Source organism: Entelurus aequoreus, linkage group LG23, assembly GCF_033978785.1.
Source record: "Entelurus aequoreus isolate RoL-2023_Sb linkage group LG23, RoL_Eaeq_v1.1, whole genome shotgun sequence".
Lineage (NCBI taxonomy): Eukaryota > Metazoa > Chordata > Actinopteri > Syngnathiformes > Syngnathidae > Entelurus > Entelurus aequoreus.
In genome coordinates this window covers 4,205,771-4,230,770 of record NC_084753.1, presented here as the reverse complement: position 1 = coordinate 4,230,770, position 25,000 = coordinate 4,205,771, and the positions used below count along the sequence as shown (strand labels likewise).

Here is a 25,000-nt window from a genome sequence, read left to right as displayed (position 1 = left end):
GGCTCAAACCAGACGAATTTTTTGCGCTGGGTGAGGCGTCTCCTCCTGGCTATGCGGGAACGCATATTGCCCGCCCCATTAAAAGGGGTGGGGGTGTTGCACTAATATACAACAAAAACTTTAGCCTTACCTCGGACCTAAATAATAAATATAACTCGTTTGAGGTGCTTACTGTGAGGTTTGTCACACCGCTGCCTCTCCACCTGGCTGTCATCTACCGCCCCCCTGGGCCCTATTCGGACTTTATCAATGAATTTTCAGAGTTCGTTGCTGATCTAGTGACGCACGCCGACAATATAATCATAATGGGAGACTTTAACATCCATATGAATACCCCATCGGACCCTCCATGCGTGGCGCTCCAGACTATAATTGATAGCTGTGGTCTTACACAAATAATAAATGAACCCACGCATCGCAACGGTAATACGATAGATCTAGTGCTTGTCAGGGGTGTCACCACCTCTAAAGTTACGATACTCCCGTACACTAAAGTAATGTCCGATCATTACCTTATAAAATTCGAAGTTCTGACTCATTGTCAACAAACTAATAATAATAATAATAACTACTATAGCAGCCGCAACATTAATACTGCCACAACGACGACTCTTACTGACCTACTGCCTTCAGTAATGGCGCCATTCCCAAATTATGTGGGCTCTATTGATAACCTCACTAACAGCTTTAACGACGCCCTGCGCGACACCATTGATATTGTAGCACCGCTAAAGCTAAAAAGGGCCCCTAAAAGGCGTACCCCATGGTTTACAGAAGAAACTAAAGCCCAGAAATTATCATGTAGAAAGCTGGAACGCAAATGGCGTGCGACTAAACTTGAGGTTTTCCATCAAGCATGGAGTGATAGTTTAATAACTTATAAACGCATGCTTACCTCAGCTAAAGCTAAATATTACTCAAATCTCATCCACCTCAACAAAAATGATCCTAAATTTCTGTTTAGTACAGTAGCATCGCTAACCCAACAAGGGACTCCTCCCAGTAGCTCCACCCACTCAGCAGATGACTTTATGAATTTCTTTAATAAGAAAATTGAAGTCATTAGAAAAGAGATTAAAGACAATGCATCTCAGCTACAACTGGGTTCTATTAACACAAATACGACGGTATATACGACGGACATTGCCCTCCAAAATAGTTTCTCTCTCTTTGATGAAATAACATTGGAGGAATTGTTAAAATGTGTAAATGGGACAAAACAAACAACATGTTTACTTGACCCAATTCCTGGGAAACTTATCAAGGAGCTTTTTGTATTATTAGGTCCATCAGTGTTAAATATTATAAACCTATCACTTTCCTCTGGTACTGTTCCTCTAGCATTCAAAAAAGCGGTTATTCATCCTCTACTCAAAAGACCTAACCTCGATCCTGACCTCATGGTGAACTACCGGCCGGTGTCCCACCTACCGTTTATCTCGAAAATTCTCGAAAAAATTGTCGCACAGCAGCTAAATGAACACTTAGTGACTAACAATCTCTGTGAACCTTTTCAATCCGGTTTCAGGGCAAAGCACTCTACGGAGACAGCCCTCGCAAAAATGACTAATGATCTATTGCTAACGATGGATTCTGATGCGTCATCTATGTTGCTGCTTCTTGATCTTAGCGCCGCTTTCGATACTGTTGATCATAATATTTTATTAGAGCGTATCAAAACACGTATTGGTATGTCAGACTTAGCCTTGTCTTGGTTTAACTCTTATCTTACTGACAGGATGCAGTGTGTCTCCCATAACAATGTGACCTCGGACTATGTTAAGGTAACATGCGGAGTTCCCCAGGGTTCAGTTCTTGGCCCTGCACTCTTTAGTATTTACATGCTGCCGCTAGGTGACATTATACGCAAATACGGTGTTAGCTTTCACTGTTATGCTGATGACACTCAACTCTACATGCCCCTAAAGCTGACCAACACGCCGGATTGTAGTCAGCTGGAGGCGTGTCTTAATGAAATTAAACAATGGATGTCCGCTAACTTTTTGCAACTCAACGCTAAGAAAACGGAAATGCTGATTATCGGTCCTGCTAGACACCAACATCTATTTAATAATACCACCTTAACATTTGACAACCAAACAATTAAACAAGGCGACTCGGTAAAGAACCTGGGTATTATCTTCCACCCAACTCTCTCGTTTGAGTCACACATTAAGAGTGTTACTAAAACGGCCTTCTTTCATCTCCGTAATATCGCTAAAATTCGTTCCATTTTGTCCACAAGCGATGCTGAGATCATTATCCATGCGTTCGTTACATCTCGTCTCGATTACTGTAACGTTTTATTTTCAGGCCTCCCTATGTCTAGCATTAAAAGATTACAGATGGTACAAAATGCGGCTGCTAGACTTTTGACAAAAACAAGAAAGTTTGATCATATTACGCCTATACTGGCTCACTTGCACTGGCTTCCTGTGCACCTAAGATGCGACTTTAAGGTTTTACTACTTACGTATAAAATACTACACGGTCAAGCTCCTGCCTATCTTGACGATTGTATTGTACCATATGTCCCGGCAAGAAATCTGCGTTCAAAGAACTCCGGCTTATTAGTGATTCCCAGAGCCCAAAAAAAGTCTGCGGGCTATAGAGCGTTTTCTATTCGGGCTCCAATACTATGGAATGCCCTCCCGGTAAAAGTTAGAGATGCTACCTCAGTAGAAGCATTTAAGTCTCATCTTAAAACTCATTTGTATACTCTAGCCTTTAAATAGACTCCCTTTTTAGACCAGTTGATCTGCCGTTTCTTTTCTTTTCTTTTCTACTCTGCTCCGGGGTGGACCGCTAGCCTGTCCATCAGATGGGGACATCTCTACGCTGCTGACCCGTCTCCGCTCGGGATGGTTCCCGCTGGCCCCACCATGGACTGGACTTTCGCTGATGTGTTGGACTTTCACAATATTATGTCAGACCCACTCGACACCGAGGATGTCGTTGTGGCTTGTACAGCCCTTTGAGACACTTGTGATTTAGGGCTATATAAATAAACATTGATTGATTGATTGACCGTGGGTGGAAGTTCCTGGCCGTTAGCATGGCAAGCTAGCTAGCTCACGGTGAAGGACGACTTCTCATTGCCTGTGGTGCGAATATTCACCGTACGTGTTCCCGTTGTATCCACAGTGCGGTTCACAGGAATATCAAAAGTCAGTGGAACCTTGTACGCGTGTCTCTTAGTAGGAGACATTTTGTGGTCTTTACAGAAACACACAAACGAAATGAAACGTAATATCCGCGCGCTTCTTCTTCTACGGGGGCGGGTGCTCACCTTGGCGGTTGCTTACAGGAGAAGAAGAAGCGCTTCCTCTTCTATGGAGCGGTTGCTTACCGTAGAAGAAGAAGCGCTTCCTCTTCTATGGGGAAAAAAGATGGCGGCTGTTTACCGTAGTTGCGAGACCTAAACTTTATGAAAATAAATATTAATATTAATCCATATATAAGGCGCACCGGGTTATTAGCCGCACTGTCAGCTTTTGAGAAAAATTGTGGTTTTTAGGTGCGGCTTATGGTGCGGAAAATACGGTACTTGTCTGACAGGCCCCAGTTTGTGCGACTGGGGGGCTCCCTGTCGGATACTGTGGTCAGTGGTGTAGGTGCTCCACAGGGGACCGTCCTGTCTCCTTTCCTGTTCACCCTGTACACCTCAGACTTCCAGTATAGTTCCAGGTCCTGCCACCTGCAGAAATACTCTGACGACTCTGCCGTGGTCGGGTGTATCGGAGAGGGACGGGACTTGGAGTACAGGACACTGATCGCTGACTTTGTGGAGTGGTCTCAGGCGAACCATCTGGTCCTTAATGTGGACAAGACCAAGGAGCTGGTCATTGACTTCAGGAAGAGAGTGACCCCGGTGGAGCCCATCAAGATCCAGGGCCGGGAGGTGGCAGTAGTGGAGCAGTACAAGTACCTGGGAGTCCACTTGAACAGCAGACAACTGCAAAGCTGTTTACAAGAAGGGCATGAGCAGACTCTTTTTCCTGAGGAAGCTTAGGTCCTTTAATGTGTGCAGCAAGCTGTTGGAGATATTTTATCAGTCTGTTGTGGCCAGTGCACTGTACTTTGCAGTGGTTGGTTGGGGGAGCAGCGCCAGCAAAAGGGATTCAAACCGGATTGATTAACTGATCCGGAAAGCCTGCCAAACTATTGGCACGCAGTTGGAGGCGTTTGTGTCAGTGAGGGACAGGAGGACACTGGACAAACTGCTGGCCATCACGGGCAATCCTGCCCACCCACTCCACCTGACAATTAAGGGACAGCGGAGTTCATACTCCAACAGGCTCCTTCAACTTCCTTCCCGCACTGTGCGATTGAAGAACTCCTTCATTCTGTACTCCATCCAGCTGTATAATCACTCGCCATACAGCAATAGATGACATCTGCCTATTACCTGACACCTGACATGTTAGCTACTTCTCTTTGTTTATAATGTCTATTTTCTATTTCCTGCTGGACCTACTCTCTATTTTATGCTGCTGCTGTTATATATACTGTAATATTGTACATGGTCATTGGTATATATTGTATATATGTTAAAGACATAATATAATATATCTGTATATAAATTATTCTGTACACATATGTATATATTCGTATATATGTTATATTTTTTTATAGCTTTTTTAGTCTATTTATACCTGCATTGTCCTTTCCATCCTTACACTTTCCATCATTGTAACTGAGCTACTGTGTTGAACAATTTCCCTTGTGGATCATTAAAGTTTGTCTAAGTCTAAGTCTAATTCTCTATTCATGGAATACATAGATTTCAGCAGGATCTACCCCAGTCTGCTGACATGCAAGCAGAGTAGTAGATTTTTGTAAAAAGCTTTTATAATTGTAAAGGACAATGTTTTATCAACTGATTGCAATAATGTATATTTGTTTTAACTATTAAATGAACCAAAAATATGACTTATTTTATCTTTGTGAAAATATTGGACACAGTGTGTTGTCAAGCTTATGAGATGCGATGCAAGTGTAAGCCACTGTGACACTATTGTTCTTTTATTTTTATTTTTATAAATGTCTAATGATAATGTCAATGAGGGATGTTTAAAGGCCTACTGAAATGAAAATGTTTTATTTAAACGAGGATAGCAAATCCATTCTATGTGTCATACTTGATCATTTTGCGATATTGCCATATTTTTGCTGAAAGGATTTAGTATAGAACGACGATAAAGTTCGCAACTTTTGGTCTCTGATTAAAAAAAAGCCTTGCCTGTACCGGAAGTAGCGTGACATAGTCAGTTGATCGCCTCCTCATATTTTCCTATTGTTTTCAATGCAGCTATAGCGATTCGGACCGAGAAAGATTACCCCATTAATTTGAGCGAGGATGAAAGATTTGTGGATGAGGAACGTTAGCGTGACGGACTAGAATGCAGTGCAAGACATATCTTTTTTCGCTCTGACCGTAACTTAGGTACAAGCTGGCTCATTGGATTCCACACTCTCTCCGTTTTCTATTGTGGATCACAGATTTGTATTTTAAACCACCTCGGATACTATATCCTCTTGAAAATGAGAGTCGAGAACGCGAAATGGACATTCACAGTGACTTTTATCCCCACGACAATACATCGACGAAACACTTTAGCTACGGAGCTAACGTGATAGCATCGTGCTTAAAGGCCTACTGAAACCCACTACTACCGACCACGCAGTCTGATAGTTTATATATCAATGATGAAATCTTAACATTATAACACATGCCAATACGGCCGGGTTAACTTATAAAGTGACATTTTAAATTTGCCGCTAAACTTCCGGTTCGAAACGCCTCTGAGGATGACGTATGCGTGTGACGTAGCCCGACGAACACGGGTATGCCTTCCACATTGAAGCCGATACGAAAAAGCTCTGTTTTCATTTCATAATTCCACAGTATTCTGGACATCTGTGTTCGTGAATCTGTTTCAATCATGTTCATTGCATTATGGAGAAGGAAGCCGAGCAAGCAAAGAAGAAAGTTGTCGGTGCGAAATGGACGTATTTTTCGAACGTAGTCAGCCACAACAGTACACAGCCGGCGCTTCTTTGTTTACATTCTCGAAAGATGCAGTCAAGATGGAAGAACTCGGATAACAGAGACTCTAACCAGGAGGACTTTTGATTTGGATACACAGACGCCTGTAGAGAACTGGGACAACACAGACTCTTACCAGGATTACTTTGATTTGGATGACAAAGACGCAGACGTGCTACTGTGAGTATGCAGCTTTGGCTTTTTTTTGCGTATGTACGTAACTTTTTTTAAATATATAAGCTTTATGAACCTTGGGTTAGGTGAACGGTCTTTTGGGCTGAGTGATTGTGTGTGTTGATCATGTGTTTGAATTGTATTGGCGTGTTCTATGGAGCTAGCAGAGGAGCTAGGAGCTAGCATAACACGTACCGTACCGTACGTGCGCGTCACGTACGTAACTTTTTAAAAATATATAAGCTTTATGAACCTTGGGTTAGGTGAACGGTCTTTTGGGCTGAGTGATTGTGTGTGTTGATCGGGTGTTTGAATTGTATTGGCGTGTTCTATGGAGCTAGGAGCTAGCAGAGGAGCTAGGAGCTAGCATAACAAACACGCAGGTGTTATTATGCAGGATTAATTTGTGGCATATTAAATATAAGCCTGGTTGTGTTGTGGCTAATAGAGTATATATATGTCTTGTGTTTATTTACTGTTGTAGTCATTCCCAGCTGAATATCAGGTACCGTGAGTATGCAGCCTTGGCTGCTAAACATTCGATAACTTGACCGTATGTGCGCGTCACGTACGTAACTTTTTAAAAATATATAAGCTTTATGAACCTTGGGTTAGGTAAACGGTCTTTTGGGCTGAGTGATTGTGTGTGTTGATCAGGTGTTTGAATTGTATTGGCGTGTTCTATGGAGCTAGGAGCTAGCAGAGGAGCTAGGAGCTAGCATAACAAACACGCAGGTGTTTTTATGCAGGATTAATTTGTGGCATATTAAATATAAGCCTGGTTGTGTTGTGGCTAATAGAGTATATATATGTCTTGTGTTTATTTACTGTTGTAGTCATTCCCAGCTGAATATCAGGTCACCCCCGGCTCTCACAGCATCTTCCCTATCTGAATAGCTTCAACTCCCCACTAGTCCTTCACTTGCACTTTACTCATCCACAAATCTTTCATCCTCGCTCAAATTAATGGGGAAATTGTCGCTTTCTCGGTCCGAATCTCTCTCACTTCATGCGGCCATCATTGTAAACAATAGGGAACTTTGCGTATATGTTCAACTGACTACGTCACGCTACTTCCGGTAGGTGCAAGCCTTTTTTTTATCAGATACCAAAAGTTGCAATCTTTATCGTCGTTGTTCTATACTAAATCCTTTCAGCAAAAATATGGCAATATCGCGAAATGATCAAGTATGACACATAGAATAGATCTGCTATCCCCGTTTAAATAAAAAAAATTCATTTCAGTAGGCCTTTAACTGCAGATAGAAACAAAATAAATAAACCCCTGACTGGAAGGATAGACAGAAGATCAACAATACTATTAAACCATGGACATGTAAATACACGGTTAATGCTTTCCAGCCTGGCGAAGCTTAACAATGCTGTTGCTAACGACGCCATTGAAGCTAACTTAGCTACGGAGCTAACGTGATAGCATCGGGCTCAAATGCAGATAGAAACAAAATACATAAACCCCTGACTGGAAGGATAGACAGAAAATCAACAATACTATTAAACCATGGACATGTAAATACACGGTTAATGCTTTCCAGCTTGGCGAAGCTTAAAAATGCTGTTGCTAACGACGCCATTGAAGCTAACTTAGTATAACGGGACCTCACAGAGCTATGATAAAAACATTAGCGCTCCACCTACGCCAGCCAGCCCTCATCTGCTCATCAACACCCGTGCTCACCTGCGTTCCAGCGATCGACTGAAGGACGAAGGACTTCACCACGATCATCCGTGCGGTCGGTGGCTAGCGTCGGCTAGCGCGTCTGCTATCCGAGTCAAAGTCTTCCTGGTTGTGTTGCTGTAGTCCGCCGCTAATACACCGATCCCACCTACAGCTTTCTTCTTTGCAGTCTTCATTGTTCATTAAACAAATTGCAAAAGATTCACCAACACAGATGTCCAGAATACTGTGGAATTTTGAGATGAAAACAGAGCTTTTTGTATTGGATTCAATGGGGTACCAATACTTCTGTTTCACTGGCTACGTCACGCGCATACGTCATCATCCAAAGGCGTTTTCAGCCGGAAGTTTAGCGGGAAATTTAAAATTGCACTTAATAAGTTAACCCGGCCGTATTGGCATGTGTTGCAATGTTAAGATTTCATCATTGATATATAAACTATCAGACTGCGTGGTCTGTAGTAGTGGCTTTCAGTAGGCCTTTAATGTGCACTTTTTGTACAGAACGCCACTACAATAGTTGAAAACAAATAAAGTGCACTTTTGTGCATGATGTCACACAAGATATTTCAATAAGTGTCAAATAAAAATGAGCTGCATAATAGGAAATCAAATAGTGTATGTCCTTCGCTATGTGGTAGGTTCCTGCAGACGTTATCTCCTTCTGTTGTTGACTATTTGTTTCATACGGTGTTGATGTGGAAATGGTTGCCGCCGCGTTTTGTGGGTGTGGCACCGAACGGAGATGTTGACATGCGGAATTTCAAACACTCTTCATTCTCTAGCGGGTGACTTTTCAAATGATGCTACATATTAGCAGTAATGCTACTTTTTGTAGCAACGCTTTTGCCCCACACTTGACAAATTACGGTTGTCTGTTCGACATCTTCCCGCTTGAAGCCAAACCACCGCCAGACGATGGACCCCCTGCTGTTTTTCTTGGGGAATTAATTCTTCCTTCATTTGTTACCAGATTCGCACCTTCTTTCTCTCGTATTACCACTCGCACCACAGCTAACTTTAGCCATGCCGCTACCTCTCTGCTCCGCGAGGGCGTATACGTATGTGACGTATGTAAGAAAAGCCTTTAGTGTAATGCCCGGAACTAAAAGCAACTGTGTGAGAACATATACTCGAATATCACGATATAGTCATTTTCTATATCGCACAGAGACAAACCCGCGATACATCGAGTATATCGATATATCTCCCAGCCCTAGTGTAGACACATCTCTGCTTGATATGAACCAACAGCACTTTTGCTAGTTACAGCCAGTGCTGCACTCCATTATTTTTCTCCAAAATGTGTCAAGCCAAAGCCACTTCATTGGTATATTTTGTTACCGTGTCAATTCATAAATTGCTCACTTCTTTCAGCTTTCGATGCGTTTGTGTCACAGGAAACGGCTGTGAAATCAGCATTGATGGGACCGGGCAGCGGTGGTGGTAAGGACGACCCGGAGAGGGTGAAGGTGTTCCTACGCATCCGACCCCTCACAGAGTGTGAGAGAGAAAGGGGCGAAGAGCAGGTCCGATTTCAGACGCCAAGCCATTTTGCTGGTCGTGCGTGTGTGTCGTCTAACGTGCTTGCTCCTTTTTAGGGTTGTGTGAACATCCAAGATGACGAGAACTTGCTGCTCAAAGCGCCCAAGTGCTCCCAAAACACAAAGATGGCAGAGAGAGGCATCTCCCCGAGCATGCACAAGTTCACTTTCTCCAAGGTGAGGGAAAAGACATCAAGCCATTGAGGTCCTTTAAGAAGAGACAGATACATATGGTCACAAATACACCTGCTGTTGCTGCCCATCTGAATCAGATCCTGGGACCAGAGACCACACAGCAGCACTTTTATGAGTGCACCATGAAAGAGATGGTCAGAAATGTGCTCCAAGGAGAGAACCGACTGCTTTACACTTACGGCGTCACTAATTCTGGGAAGACTTATACAGTTCAAGGTAAGATTCTATAGCCAGTAAGGGTGTCACGGTACGTGTATTTGTATTGAACCGTTTCGGTACGGGGGGTTCCGGTTCGGTTCAGAGGTGCACCGAACGAGTTTCCACACGGACATATTAGGTAGCGTACCGCATTTTGTGTAAACAATGCACACCGAGGCACAACACACGGCATGCTAGCAGCGACCGGGCTACTACAACATGCAAAAGCCAGAGCTGGAAGATCCTCCTGCCTCGTTAAGATCTCCCGTTTGGTGCGATACAACCATGGATAACATCGCTTCAACGAAGAGAAAGACGAACAAACACAGCTCCCACCGCATTCAAGCAGCCTCTCCTCGGCGAGTCAGGCAGGGCTAAAGCAATAACAAATGTTTTTATAGCAGCAGATTTAAGACCATATTGCATTAAAAACTACATTTTGAGCCACTTCTATGGTGGAAGAACAATGAGCCCATATATCCTCTTACTGCCAAGTTAGCCAGGCTGGGGGGGGAAGAAAAGTTAATCTGAGGCTGAGTTGACATGAAACTGTTTAATGTTGCACTTTTTGTATGTAGAAGAAATTTAATTAATCTGAGCAACAACTTGAAGCAGTTTAATGTTGCACTTTATATGTAGAAAGGTTTTGTTAAAGGCCTACTGAAAGCCACTACTACCCACCACACAGTCTGATAGTTTATATATATGGGGACGGCGTGGCGCAGTTGGGAGAGTGGCCGTGCCAGCAACCTGAGGGTTCCTGGTTCAATCCCCACCTTCTACCAACCTCGTCACGTCCGTTGTGTCCTTGAGCAAGACACTTCACCCTTGCTCCTGATGGGTCGTGGTTAGGGCCTTGCATGGCAGCTCCCGCCATCAGTGTGTGAATGTGTGTGTGAATGGGTGAATGTGGAAATAGTGTCAAAGCGCTTTGAGTACCTTGAAGGTAGAAAAGCGCTATATAAGTATAACCCATTTACCATTTACCATTTATATCAATTATGAAATCTTAACATTGCAACACATGCCAATACGGCCGGGTTAACTTATGAAGTGACATTTTAAATTTCCCGCTAAACTTCCGGTTGAAAACGTCTATGTATGATGACGTATGCGCGTGACGTCAATGGTTGAAACGGAAGTATTCGGATCCCATTGAATCCAATACAAAAAGCTCTGTTTTCATCGCAAAATTCCACAGTATTCTGGACATCTGTGTTGGTGAATCTTTTGCAATTTGTTTAATGAACAATGGAGACTGCAAAGAAGAAAGCTGTAGGTGGGATCGGTGTATTAGCGGCTGGCTGCAGCAACACAACCAGGAGGACTTTGAGATGGATAGCAGACGCGCTAGCCGCCGACCTCACCTTGACTTCCTCCGTTTCCGGGCCGCCGACCGCATCTATGATCGGGTGAAGTCTTTCGTCGATCGCTGGAACGTAGGTGAGCACGGGTGTTGATGAGCAGATGAGGGCTGGCGTAGGTGGATAGCTAATGTTTTTAGCATAACTCTGTGAGGTCCCGTTGCTAAGTTAGCTTCAATGGCGTCGTTAGCAACAGCATTGTTAAGCTTCGCCAGGCTGGAAAGCATTAACCGTGTAGTTACATGTCCATGGTTTAATAGTATTGTTGATCTGCTGTCTATCCTTCCAGTCAGGGGTTTATTTCTTTTGTTTCTATCTGCATTTAAGCGCGATGCTATCACGTTAGCTCCGTAACTAAAGCGCTTCGCCGATGTATTGTCGTAGAGATAAAAGTCACTGTGAATGTCCATTTCATGGGGCGGCATGGCGTAGTGGGTAGAGCAACCGTGCCAGAGACCTGAGGGTTGCAGGTTCGCTCCCCGCCTCTTACCATCCAAAAATCGCTGCCGTTGTGTCCTTGGGCGGGACACTTCACCCTTTGCCCCCGGTGCCACTCACACCGGGGAATTGAATGATGAATGATAGGTGGTGGTCGTAGGGGACGTTGGCGCAAATTGCAGCCACGCTTCCGTCAGTCTACCCCAGGGCAGCTGTGGCTATGAAAGTAGTTTACCACCACTAGGTGTGAATGAATGATGGGTTCTACATGTAAAGCGACTTTGGGTATTTAGAAAAGCGCTATATAAATCCCAGGTATTATTTTGCGTTCTCGACTCTCATTTTCAAGAGGATATAGTACCTGAGGTGGTTTAAAATACAAATCCGTGATCCACAATAGAAAAAGGAGAGAGTGTGGAATCCAATGAGCCAGCTTGTACCTAAGTTACGGTCAGAGCGAAAAAAGATATGTCCTGCACTGCACTCTAGTCCTTCACTCTCACGTACCTCATCCACAAATCTTTCATCCTGGCTCAAATTAATGGGGTAATCGTCGCTTTCTCGGTCCGAATCGCTCTCGCTGCTGGTGTAAACAATGGGGAAATGTGAGGAGCCTTTCAACCTGTGACGTCACGCTACTTCCGGTACAGGCAAGGCTTTTTTATCAGCGACCAAAAGTTGCAAACTTTATCGTCGATGTTCTCTACTAAATCCTTTCAGCAAAAATATGGCAATATCGCGAAATGATCAAGTATGACACATAGAATGGATCTGCTATCCCCTTTTAAATAAAACATTTTAATTTCAGTAGGCCTTTAAGAAACCAATTTTGAGCCTTATTTTATTTAGTTTTTATTTGATATATGTTGACTGCATTAACCCTGGTAATGGACCCTGTGTGTATATGTATGTTATTATGTTAAAAGGATAAAGCCATTGTTTACAAATTTTGAGAAATAACCAGAAAATGTATATTTTGTTGTTTTCTTACTGTACCGAAAATGAACCGAACCGTGACCTCTAAATCGAAGTACATACCGAACGGAAATTTTTGTGTAGCGTTACACCCTTAATAGCCAGTGTTTCACTTTGATTCAACAGGTCTTTCTCACAATGTGTGTTGCAGGAACTGGTCGCAAGGCGGGCCTTCTGCCCCGAGCTTTAGTATCTCTCTTCAGGAAAGTCCAGGGTCGTCTGTACACCACCATGGCCCTGAAGCCCGTCTTGTACCAGGACGTGAAGTACCTGCAGCCCTACGAGGTCAAGGAGGAGGAAATGCGGCGAAGCGCTCTGCTCAAAGAGGTACACTAATCTAATCCAGGGTGGGAAAATAGCCGGACTTCAAATGTTCATTTTGTGTGTTGTAGGATGAGAATTCCCGTCGAGGCGGCACCTCGATATGGGACAGCGGCGTTGGCGGTCTCTCGACAACGAGCAACATTGCTACCCAACTGGAAGGTGAGCCTGGGCGATATGGCCTAAAATGGGATTCCCCCCTATTTTTTAGAGAAACCATTTAATACAAATGACAGAGCTATTCAAAACATGTTTCTCTTTTATTTGATCACACATTAGTAGTATGAAATGACACTCCATCTTACTCTTATCAAGATTATCATTTAAATAATGTATTTTTTAGACTAGAGATGTCCGATAATTGCTTTTTTTGCCGATATTGTCCAACTCTTATATATACAGTCGTGGAATGAACACTTTATTATGCCTAATTTTGTGGTGATGTCCCGCTGGATGCATTAAACAATGTAACAATGTTTTCCAAAATAAATCAACTCAAGTTATGGAAAAAAAATGCCAACATGGCACTGCCATATTTATTATTGAAGTCACAAAGTGCATTCTTTTTTTCCACATGCCTCAAAACAGCAGCTTGGAATTTGGGACATGCTCTCCCTGAGAGAGCATGAGGAGGTTGAGGTGGGTGGGGGCGTGGGGGGTAGGTGTATATTGTAGCGTCCCGGAAGAGTTAGTGCTGCAAGGGGTTCTGGGTATTTGTTCTGTTGTGTTGATGTTGTGTTACGGTGCGGATGTTCTCCCGAAATGTGTTTGTCATTCGTGTTTGGTGTGGGTTCACAGTGTGGCACATATTTGTAACCATGTTAAAGTTGTTTATTCGGCCACCCTCAGTGTGACCTGTATGGCTTTTGACCAATTATGCCTTGCATTCACTTGTGTGTGTGAAAAGCCGTAGATATTATGTGACTGGGCCGGCACGCAAAGGCAGTGCCTTTAAGGTTTATTGGCGCTCTGTACTTCTCCCTACGTCCGTGTACACAGCGGCGTTTTAAAAAGTCCTTGCTATATAACAATGATAATGCAAATAAACCTTTGCAAAAACATTTGTATTTCTTGTTAGGTTTTTTACCTTTTGAAATGTGAAAGTCAACAACTTATGCTAAATAAGTTGACAAAGAATAAAATAGACTCTCAATGTCTGTTAGCAAAAATTGCACTTTAATAAATACAGTATTAAACATATTAAAGTGCATTCCCCCCCACCCCGGTTTGGAAAACTGGGTTGTGCGTTTTGCGGGGTTTTTGTCCTCCCTTTCCAACAAATTTGCCGTAATGGCTCGTTTGTCAAAGTTGATAGGCTCATGTTGCTCATTCGGTTTGGAGTCGAAATATTCCCACATCGGGACGTTTGCCTCGACCTTGAGATGTTTCTCACCAGCGACTAGCGGGGCTGTGTCGCTGCTCTCGGTTGGCAGACGCAGACCCTCCATTCACAGACACAAAGATTGTGGCCGACTGACAAAAGGTTTTACTCCGTTCATTTAATTCTATCGAACAAACCCGCTGAGGTTCTGAGAGCGACGCACAGAGTGAACCCTCTTTCACCCTGTTTGGAAGCAGAAGACAAACATGGCAATTTATAAATGCCGGCAAAATTGAGTTCATTTTTCATTTGTTGTTTGTTAAGTTGATTTATTGATTATCGGCCAAGGCCTATCGAGAGCACGAGCCAATGAGTAAAGTCTGTCAGCTTGTTGACGCTTAGTGAGGTTTGCACATGTACTACCACACAGCCACTACACTTCGACATCCACACAACAGCCTTCACATGCCAATGTTGGGATTTATATTTTTTTTTAAATGTGGAATGTCTGACCATGCAGACTGCGACAGCGTTTGCCTGGAGCCCGACAGCCTGTCGCACAGCGGCGGCGACGACCTGGAGGAAGGGCTGCAGTTCTCCATCTGGGTGTCCTCCTACGAGATCTACAACGAGTTTGTGTACGACCTGCTGGACGCCACGCCCTCCCCCCAGATGAAAAAGAGGATTGCGCTGCGGCTAAGCGAGGACAAGAATGGCAACCCTTATGTGAAGGGTAAGTGCTGTAGATTTAACATTAATGTTGTACAAAGAGGTGCAAATTCAATGTATTTACCGTGTTTTTCAGGGTATAAATCGCTCCGGAGTATAAGTCGCACCGGCCGAAAATGCACAATAAAGAAGGAAAAAAACATATAAGTCGCACCAGAGTATAAGTCGCATTTTTGGGGGAAATGTATTTGAGAAAACCCAACACCATGAATAGACATTTGAAAGGCAATTTAAAATAAATAAAGAATAGTGAACAGGCTGAATAAGTGTACGTTATATGAGGCATAAATAACCAACTGAGAACATGCTGATATACGTCTAGTCTCTTACGTAAATGAGATAAATAATATTATTTGATATTTTAGGGTAATGTGTTAATAATTTCACACACAAGTCGCTCCTGAGTATAAATCGCACCCCCAGCCAAACTATGAAAAAAAACTGCGACTTATTATCCGAAAAATACGGTATTCAAGCCAAAGGAAGACACTGATAATTATTGTCTTTGTCAGCTAACAAAATATATGACTCTTAGGTATATACTTGCAAAATGAGCTGCAAAAGCTAGCATGCTAACGTTACCATTCTAACAGTAAGTGTGCATCAAGTACCAAAATATACGACTCTGAGGTGTATACCTGTAAATTTAGCCAAAAAAGCGAACACGTTAACATACATGCATGCAAACTTTACCATGCTAACAGTTAACATCTGTAAAGTGCCAGAATAGCATACTTTGAGACATACACCTGCAGGAATAGCTTAAAAAGCGCATGTGTCAAGTACCAAAATATGACTGAATTGTATACCTGCAAAAGATAGGATTCTAGTAAGGGTATAACGGTACGTGTATTTGTATTGAACCGTTTCGGTTTGGTTCTGAGGTGCACCGAACGAGTTTCCATACGGACATATTAAGTAGCGTACCGCACGGTGTGTAAACAATGCACACTGAGGCACAACACACGGCATGCTAGCAGCGACCGGGCTACGACAACATGTAAAAGCCAGAGCTGGAAGACCCTCCTGCCTCGTTAAGATCTCCCGTTTGGGAACACTTCGGCTTCGCGGTGCAATACAACAATGGAGGACGGAGGTTTGCCGACATTTTTCAGCAGCAGTAGGGTATGCTTCTTACAACACGTCAAACATGTTAACCCATTTGAAGCGTCACCAATGGACCCTGTGTGTATATGTATGTTATTGTTCTGCTTAGCATTCATGACTGCCTGCTGTTGCACTGATCAGCCTAGTGGTGGCTCACATCCATCACACACACAGCTATTTCTATTTTTGGGCAGAATTATTATAGTGTTCCCAATGTTAAAATGATAAAGCCATTGTTTACAAATTTGGTAAATAAATAACCAAAAAATGTATATTTTGTTTTTTTTCTTACTGTACCGAAAATGAACCGAACCGTGACCTCTAAACCGAGGTACGTACCGAACCGAAATTTCTGTGTACCGTTACACCCTTAGATTCTAGCAATTGACTAACATTACCCAAGAGCGTTTTGACTTTGGAATGGTTTGTAAATGTGCAAGTTTGAAAAATTGCCCGTTCATTTTGAATGGAAAAAAATGTCGCGGAAAATTTCTGGATATTTGGGGAATTTTTGGACAATTAAAAAATGGTTCCATTCGGTCATAAATGAATGGTACGTTATGAATCGGATGAAAATGTGGGATAAAAATAGGGCGGAATATTAATTGCAATACAGAATGTATAGTAAGGGTGTAAAGGTACACAAAAATTTCGGTTCGGTACGTACATCGGTTTAGAGGTCACGGTTCGGTTCATTTTCGGTACAGTAAGAAAACAACAAAATATACATTTCCTGGTTTTTTATTTACCAAAATGTGTAAACAATGGCTTTATCCTTTTAACATTGCTTTAAAATAGCTCTGTAGCAACTTAATATGTCCATGTGTATTCCGTCCTACGTGTCTGTGTCCGTGACGTAAACAAGTTGACAGATAGTTAACATGAAGATCCCAAAGAAAGGGATGAAAGAGTCCAGGGGCCGTACTTATCAAGCTTCTTAGAGTGCCATTTTACACTTAAGTCCTGAGAATTTGCGAAATTTAGTCCTACTCTCAAACTTAAGAATAAAAGCTTTTTATCAACGTTCTTAAGTCTAAGAATCACTCCTACTCTCCACGATATTTAAGAGACCTTTAGAGGTGTCTTAAGTGGTTAGGAGTTGCCAGCAGGGGATGGCACTGAGGCGAGATAGACGTGCGCGAACATTCAGGGAGCGGAACGATGTTCTGGATTTGTTTGATGACGAGCAGCTGATCAAACGGTATCGTTTAGACAGAGCGGGTATTATTTTTGTCACAGATTTAATACTTTTCGATTCCATGTTGATTTCTGCATGTGGCTGCAGTGGGGCTAGTATATATAGAGCCACCCACACCAGTTTCAAATTAGTTGCCTAATTAATGAATTGGAAAGAAAATGTTATGACAGTAGCGTATGTGTGTGGCCGTGAGGTGAGTGACGTCAGTGAGTGTGTGGGCGACAAGAGAGGGAGCGTGAGTGCCGGCGGGGACTAGTTTGTTTTGTATTATTTTGTAGTTTATTGTCAAAATATACACTCCCATTGTCCACTTAAATATTTCCAAGATATTTCTTTATTCTTAGACAACGGATTCCCTTCCGTGATTGGTCATTTCTATGGACAAAGAAATGACGTCACCTAAAATTCCGTTTACGGCACATAGTAATGTCGTAATTCAGCTCTGAGTGTGACACTTAAGATTCAGTCCTACACTTCGCTGAAAGTGTGAGTAAGACGCTTGATAACTAACTTTTAAGTGCAGCTTTCAGCGAAGAATTTATTTACTCTTAAGTCAACTTTTAGCAGACTTCTTAGGAGTAATTCTAAGAAGCTTGATAAGTACGGCCCCAGGCCTTTTATCTTTAAGAAGCTTTAGTGGTTTTCACAGAGAATGCACTTTTCCTTCCTTCTTGTCTAATTGGTCATTTCTTTCTTTGATATCTCTTTTCCTTGTTTCCCTTTTGTTTTTGTTATCTTCTCTTTATTTATTTGTAAAACTGTATAAAGAGACACAAAATATATGTCAAACACTACTAAGTAACTACATTTCTATAAATGTTTGCTGCATAACATGTTTTCACACATACACACACAGCCCATGCAATAGCATGTAAACAGTGCTCATAAAGTGATGTAAATAGCCGTACATAGCCCATGTAACACTCAAAGCCACACACCAATAAGATTTACACATGGAATGGTTGCAAACAACACAGGATAATAAACATTATATACTGAGGAGGAGACACAAACATTGCACCCTTGTTTAGAGGAGTGAGCTAGCGAGCAAAGAAGCTACATGCTAAGTAGCAACAAGCTAAAATAGGAGAACAAGCTATCGTCGCACAGTACTATTTCTACATTCACACGCGCACACAACGTCTTCATGTCACTCATAAAACAGACACAGGACTTACAATGTTTCCAAGGCACTTTGTAGGGAGAAACAAAAAACTCGGAGCGCTGAAACACATAAATCCGTCTCGTGTGTAAACGAGTGAGCGTCTGACTGTCGCGCGGAGACTACCGGAAACTAGAGAAGGGAGCAACTCGCCTTCAAAATAAAGGTCCCTTCTCATTACCTGATAATGTTACGTCACAGTGTGGAAACTCGTTCGGTGCACCTCCGTTCTGAACCGAACCCCCCGTACCGAAACGGTTCAATACAAATACACGTATTGTTACACCCTTAATGTATAGCAGTATTTATTGTAAATATAATTTAAAAATGTCATTTGGTTGTGTTGTTAGACCTCACGTGGATCCAAGTCCGCAGTGCAGAGGAAGCCTGGAAGATTCTGAGGGCAGGACGTCGTAACCAAAGTTTTGCCAGCACCCACCTTAACCAAAATTCCAGCCGCAGGTAGGTTCTTTTTTTTTAATCTTCTTTTTTTAAGGTATCGATTAGAGATGTCCGATAATGGCTTTTTTTACCGATATTCCGATATTGTCTAACTTTTATCAACCGATATTGATCTATACAGTCGTGGAATTAAGACATTATGCCTAATTTTGTTGTGATGCCCCGCTGGATGCATTAAACAATGTAACAAGGTTTTCCAAAAAAAATCAACTCAAGTTATGGAAAAAAATGCCAACATGGCACTGCCATATTTATTATTGAAGTCACAAAGTGCATTCTTTTTTTTAACATGCCTCAAAACAGCAGCTTGGAATTTGAGACATGCTCTCCCTGAGAGAGCATGAGGAGGTTGAGGTGGGAGGTGTATATTGTAGCATCCCGGAAGAGTTAGTGCTGCAAAGTGTTCTGGGTATTTGTTCTGTTGTGTTTATGTTGTGTTACGGTGCGGATGTTCTCCCGAAATGTGTTTGTCATTCTTGTTTGGTGTGGGTTCACAGTGTGGCGCATATTTGTAACAGTGTTAAAGTTGTTTATACGGCTACCCTCAGTGTGACCTGTATGGCTGTTGACCAAGTATGTCTTGCATTCACTTATGTGTGCGTAAAAGCCGCATTTATTACGGTACGCTGTTTGTATGGAGGAAAAGCGGACGTGACGTAGGCCTTTAAACAATGTAACAAGGTTTTTCAAAATAAATCAACTCAAGTTATGGAAAAAAAATGCCAACATGGCACCGCCATATTTATTATTGAAGTCACAAAGTGCATTATTTTTTTTAACATGCCTCAAAACAGCAGCTTGGAATTTGAGACATGCTCTCCCTGAGAGAGCATGAGGAGGTTGAGGTGGGAGGTGTATATTGTAGCATCCCGGAAGAGTTAGTGCTGCAAAGTGTTCTGGGTATTTGTCTGTTGTGTTTATGTTGTGTTACGGTGCGGATGTTCTCCCGAAGTGTGTTTGTCATTCTTGTTAGGTGTGGGTTCACAGTGTAGCGCATATTTGTAACAGTGTTAAAGTTGTTTATACGGACACCCTCAGTGTGACCTGTATGGCTGTTGACCAAGTATGTCTTGCATTCACTTATGTGTGCGTAAAAGCCGCATATATTACGGTACGCTGTTTGTATGGAGGAAAAGCGGACGTGACGTAGGCCTTTAAACAATGTAACAAGGTTTTTCAAAATAAATCAACTCAAGTTATGGGGAAAAAAATGCCAACATGGCACTGCCATATTTATTATTGAAGTCACAAAGTGCATTATTTTTTTTAACATGCCTCAAAACAGCAGCTTGGAATTTGGGACATGCTCTCCCTGAGAGAGCATGAGGAGGTTGAGGTGGAGGGGGGCGGGGTTGAGGTGAGCGGGTAGCGGGGGGTGTATATTGTAGCCTCCCGGAAGAGTTAGTGCTGCAAGGGGTTCTGGGTATTTGTTCTGTTGTGTTTATGTTGTGTTACGGTGCGGATGTTCTCCCGAAATGTGTTTGTCATTCTTGTTTGGTGTGGGTTCACAGTGTGGCGCATATTTGTAACAGTGTTAAAGTTGTTTATACGGTCACCCTCAGTGTGACCTGTATGGCTGTTGACCAAGTATGCCTTGCATTCACTTGTGTGTGTGAAAAGGCGTAGATATTATGTGACTGGGCCGGCACGCAAAGGCAGTGCCTTTAAGGTTTATTGGCGCTCTGTACTTCTCCCTACGTCCGTGTACACAGCGGCCTTTTAAAAAGTCATACATTTTACTTTTTGAAACTGATACCGATAATTTCCGATATTACATTTATAAGCATTTATCGGCCGATAATATCGGCAGTCCGATATTATCGGACATCTCTAGTATCGATTTATTCTCTGACAGTTTTTCATCATCTGCTTTTCAGCCACAGCATTTTCTCCGTCCGTGTCATGCGCATCCGCCCAGATGAAGATTCCGATCCCAACGTGCACATCAGCGAGTAAGTGTCCGCAATGTTCAGTGTTTAGTCTTTTGCCTTCGGCTATTCACCATTTTCCTCGTTTTCTGCAGACTAACGGTGTGCGACCTTGCCGGGACGGAACGCTGCAAACAGCAGCGCAACGGCGACAGGATGAGGGAAGCCAGCAACATCAACGCCTCCCTGTTGGCGCTGGGCCGCTGCATCGCTGTCCTCAGGCACAACCAGACCAACACGTACTCGCGCTCTTTATTTGTTCTACCAAAAACTGCAACGCTGCCAGCGACAGAGCGACTAATATTTCACCATCTGCAGGTCACGCCCCCCTCAAGTGGTGCCCTTCAGGGACAGCAAACTGACCCGCGTGCTTCAGGGCTTCTTCTGCGGCCAAGGAACGTCCAGCATGGTGGTCAACATCAACACGTGTGCCTCAATCTACGACGAGACTCTCCAGGCGCTCAAGTTCTCAGCTATTGCTTCCCAAGTAAGAACACAGCCAGCGATGCATATCAAACAGATGGGGAGGAGAAATATGACTGTCCTGTTTCCTCCCAGCTGGTCCACGGTCCTTCCACAAAGTGCAGAGTGGCCTACATCCTGTCTCTTCTGCGGGAGCCTGCCAATGGGAATGACAGCACAGTGTTGGAGGAAGAGACTGATGACGGCGATGTGGAGGATGGGGATATCTCCATGTTGGACACAGAGGTACGGCTTGGTTTTAAGTTGGATTCGATATTTTTAGGCCATGTCACGATACACAATATATACCGTATTTTCCGCACCATAAGCCGCCCCGTGTTGTAAGCCGCACCTTCAATGAACGGCATATTTCCAAACTTTGTTTACCTATTAGCCGCCCCGTGTTATTAGCCGCACCTACGCTACGCTAAAGGGAATGTCAAAAAAAACAGTCAGATAGGTCAGTCAAACTTTAATAATATATTACAAACCAGCGTTCTAACAACTCTGTTCACTCCCAAAATGTAATGTGCAAATGTGCAATCACAAAAATAGTAACACTCAAAATAGTGCAGAGCAATAGCAACATCAATAACTCAACGTTGCTCGAACGTTAGTGTCACACAACACACAAAATAAACATTTAAAGCTCACTTTCTGAAGTTATTACTCATCCACAAACCCCTCGAATTCTTCTTCTTCGGTGTGCTTCACTCGTTTTTTGGCACCATCGATGATGTGGACGCGCATGCAGTCGTAGATCAACAGGGACGGAGCTGCGTGAAAAAAGTCACCCGGTCTCTTCGCTCATTTTTTCTTCATCCATCCCTTCGAGTTAGCTTTTATGATGACGCCGGCCGGAAAGTTCTCTTTTGGCAAGGTCTTCCTTTTGAATATCACCGTGGGTGGAAGTTTCTGGCCGTTAGCATGGCAAGCTAAAACCACATTGAAGGACGACTTCTCATTCTCTGTGGTGCGATAATTCACCGTACGTGTTCCCGTTGTATCCACAGTGCGGTTCACATGAATATCAAAAGTCAGTGGAACCTTGTACGCGTGTCTCTTAGTAGGAGACATTTTGTGGTCTTTACAGAAACACACAAATGAAATGAACCGTAATATCCGCGCGCTTCTTCTTCTACGGGGGCGGGTGCTCACCTTGGCGGTTGCTTACAGTAGAAGAAGAAGCGCTTCCTCTTCTATGGGGGCGGTTGCTTACCGGAGAAGAAGAGTTAGCTTTTATGATGACGCCGGCTGGAAAGTTCTCTTTTGGCAAGGTCTTCCTTTTGAATATCACCGTGGGTGGAAGTTTCTGGCCGTTAGCATGGCAAGCTAAAACCACATTGAAGGACGACTTCTCATTCTCTGTGGTGCGATAATTCACCGTTGTATCCACAGTGTGGTTCACATGAATATCAAAAGTCAGTGGAACCTTGTACGCGTGTCTCTTAGTAGGAGACATTTTGTGGTCTTTACAGAAACACACAAATGAAATGAAACGTAATATCCGCGCGCTTCTTCTTCTACAGGGGCGGGTGCTCACCTTGGCGGTTGCTTACAGTAGAAGAAGAAGCGCTTCCTCTTCTATGGGGGCGGTTGTTTAGCGGAGAAGAAGAAGCGCTTCCTCTTTTACGGGGAAAAAAGATGGCGGCTGTTTACCGTAGTTGCGAGACCTAAACTTTATGAAAATTAATATTAATATTATTCCATATATAAGGCACACCGGGTTATTAGCCGCACTGTCAGCTTTTGAGAAAAATTTTGTTTTTTAGGTGCGGCTTATGGTGCAGAAAATACGGTATCTGGATATTTTGCCTTAGCCTTGAATAAACACTTGATGCATATAATCACAGCAGTATGATGATTCTATGTGTCTACATTAAAACATTCTTCTTCATACTGCATTAATATATGCTACTTTTAAACTTTCATGCAGAGAGGGAAATCACAACTAAGTCAATTTAGCAAAAGTGTATTTATTAAGCAGTGGCACAAACATTCATGTCATTTCCAAAACAGAAAGTGCAAGATTGTCAGAGACATTTTAAAACAAGCTACGAGTGCACTTTTGTGCATGATGTCACTAAGATGACTTATCAAAACAACACTAAATTAAAGTGCACTTTTTGTACAGAACGCCACTACAATAGTTGAAAACAAAGTGCACTTTTGTGCATGATGTCACACAAGATATTTCAATAAGTGTCAAATAAAAATGAGCTGCATAATAGGAAATCAAATAGTGTATGTCCTTCACTATGTGGTAGGTTCCTGCGGACGTTGTTGACTATTTGTTTCATACGGTGTTGATGTGGAAATGGTTGCCTCTGCATTTTGTTGGTGTGGCACCGAACTGAGATGTTGACATGCAGAGTTTCAAGCACTCTTCATTCTCTAGCGGGTGACTTTTCAAATGATGCTACATATTAGCAGTGCTGCTACTTTTTGTAGCAACGCTTTTGCCCCACACTTGACAAATTACGGTTGTCTGTTCGACATCTTTCCGCTTGAAGCCAAACCACCGCCAGATGATGGACCCCCTGCTGTTTTTCATGAGATCTAATTCTTCCTTCATTTGTTACCAGATTCGCACCTTCTTTCTCTCGTGTTACCACTCGCACCACAGCTAACGTTACCCATGCCGCTACCTCTCTGCTCCGCGAGGGCGTATACGTATGTGACGTGTGTAAGAAGGTGCGCTTGTTTTATGTCTCTGTGAGAAGGAGAGACTGGAAAGAGTGAGAAACGCCTGTAGTGTAATGCCCGCAGCTAAAAGCAACTGTGTGAGAACGTATACTCCAATATCACGATATCGTCATTTTCTATATCGCAGAGACAAACCCGCGATATATCGCCCAGCCCTAGTTTCCGCTGGTCATTAAAAGTCATTACCGTATTTTCTGGAGAATAGGGCACTGCCAAAGAGCGGGTCTATTTTCATACAAAAGGCGCACTGGATTATAAGGCGCATTAAAGGGGTCATATTATGATTTTTTTCTAAATGTAAAAGACTTCCTTGTGGTCTACATAACATGTGATGGTGGTTCTTTGGTCAAAATGTTGCATAGATGATGTTTTACAGACGATCAAGTCGCTTTCTGACACTCGCGTCAATTTCATTTCAGTAGGCCTTTAAACAATGTAACAAGGTTTTCCAAAATAAATCAACTCAAGTTATGGAAAAAAAATGCCAACATGGCACTGCCATATTTATTATTGAAGTCACAAAGTGCATTATTTTTTTTAACATGCCTCAAAACAGCAGCTTGGAATTTGAGACATGCTCTCCCTGAGAGAGCATGAGGAGGTTGAGGTGGGCGGGGTTGGGGGGGTATATATTGTAGCGTCCCGGAAGAGTTAGTGCTGCAAGGGGTTCTGGGTATTTGTTCTGTTGTGTTACGGTGCGGATGTTCTCCCGAAATGTGTTTGTCATTCTTGTTTGGTGTGGCTTCACAGTGTGGCGCATATTTGTAACAGTGTTAAAGTTGTTTATACGGCCACCCTCAGTGTGACCTGTATGGCTGTTGACCAAGTATGCATTGCATTCACTTGTGTGTGTGAAAAGCCGTAGATATTATGTGACTGTGCCGGCACGCAAAGGCAGTGCCTTTAAGGTTTATTGGCGCTCTGTACTTCTCCCTACGTCCGTGTACACAGCGGCGTTTTAGTCATAAATT

General features: G+C 42.9%; 1 protein-coding gene across 3 annotated transcripts in view; it reads left to right on the top strand.

Moving 5' to 3' along the window:
• Positions 1-25,000, top strand: part of kif20a (kinesin family member 20A) — a 37,235-nt gene that overhangs the window by 5,536 nt on the left and 6,699 nt on the right. For all 3 annotated transcript variants that reach the window (XM_062034877.1, XM_062034878.1, XM_062034879.1), the window contains exons 3-13: positions 9,320-9,448; positions 9,521-9,640; positions 9,736-9,874; positions 12,785-12,960; positions 13,026-13,116; positions 14,796-15,008; positions 18,822-18,933; positions 20,811-20,885; positions 20,957-21,100; positions 21,180-21,348; positions 21,420-21,569. In XM_062034877.1, the coding sequence (XP_061890861.1) occupies positions 9,320-9,448; positions 9,521-9,640; positions 9,736-9,874; positions 12,785-12,960; positions 13,026-13,116; positions 14,796-15,008; positions 18,822-18,933; positions 20,811-20,885; positions 20,957-21,100; positions 21,180-21,348; positions 21,420-21,569 (1,518 nt within the window). The remainder of the gene's footprint in view (positions 1-9,319; positions 9,449-9,520; positions 9,641-9,735; positions 9,875-12,784; positions 12,961-13,025; positions 13,117-14,795; positions 15,009-18,821; positions 18,934-20,810; positions 20,886-20,956; positions 21,101-21,179; positions 21,349-21,419; positions 21,570-25,000) is intronic.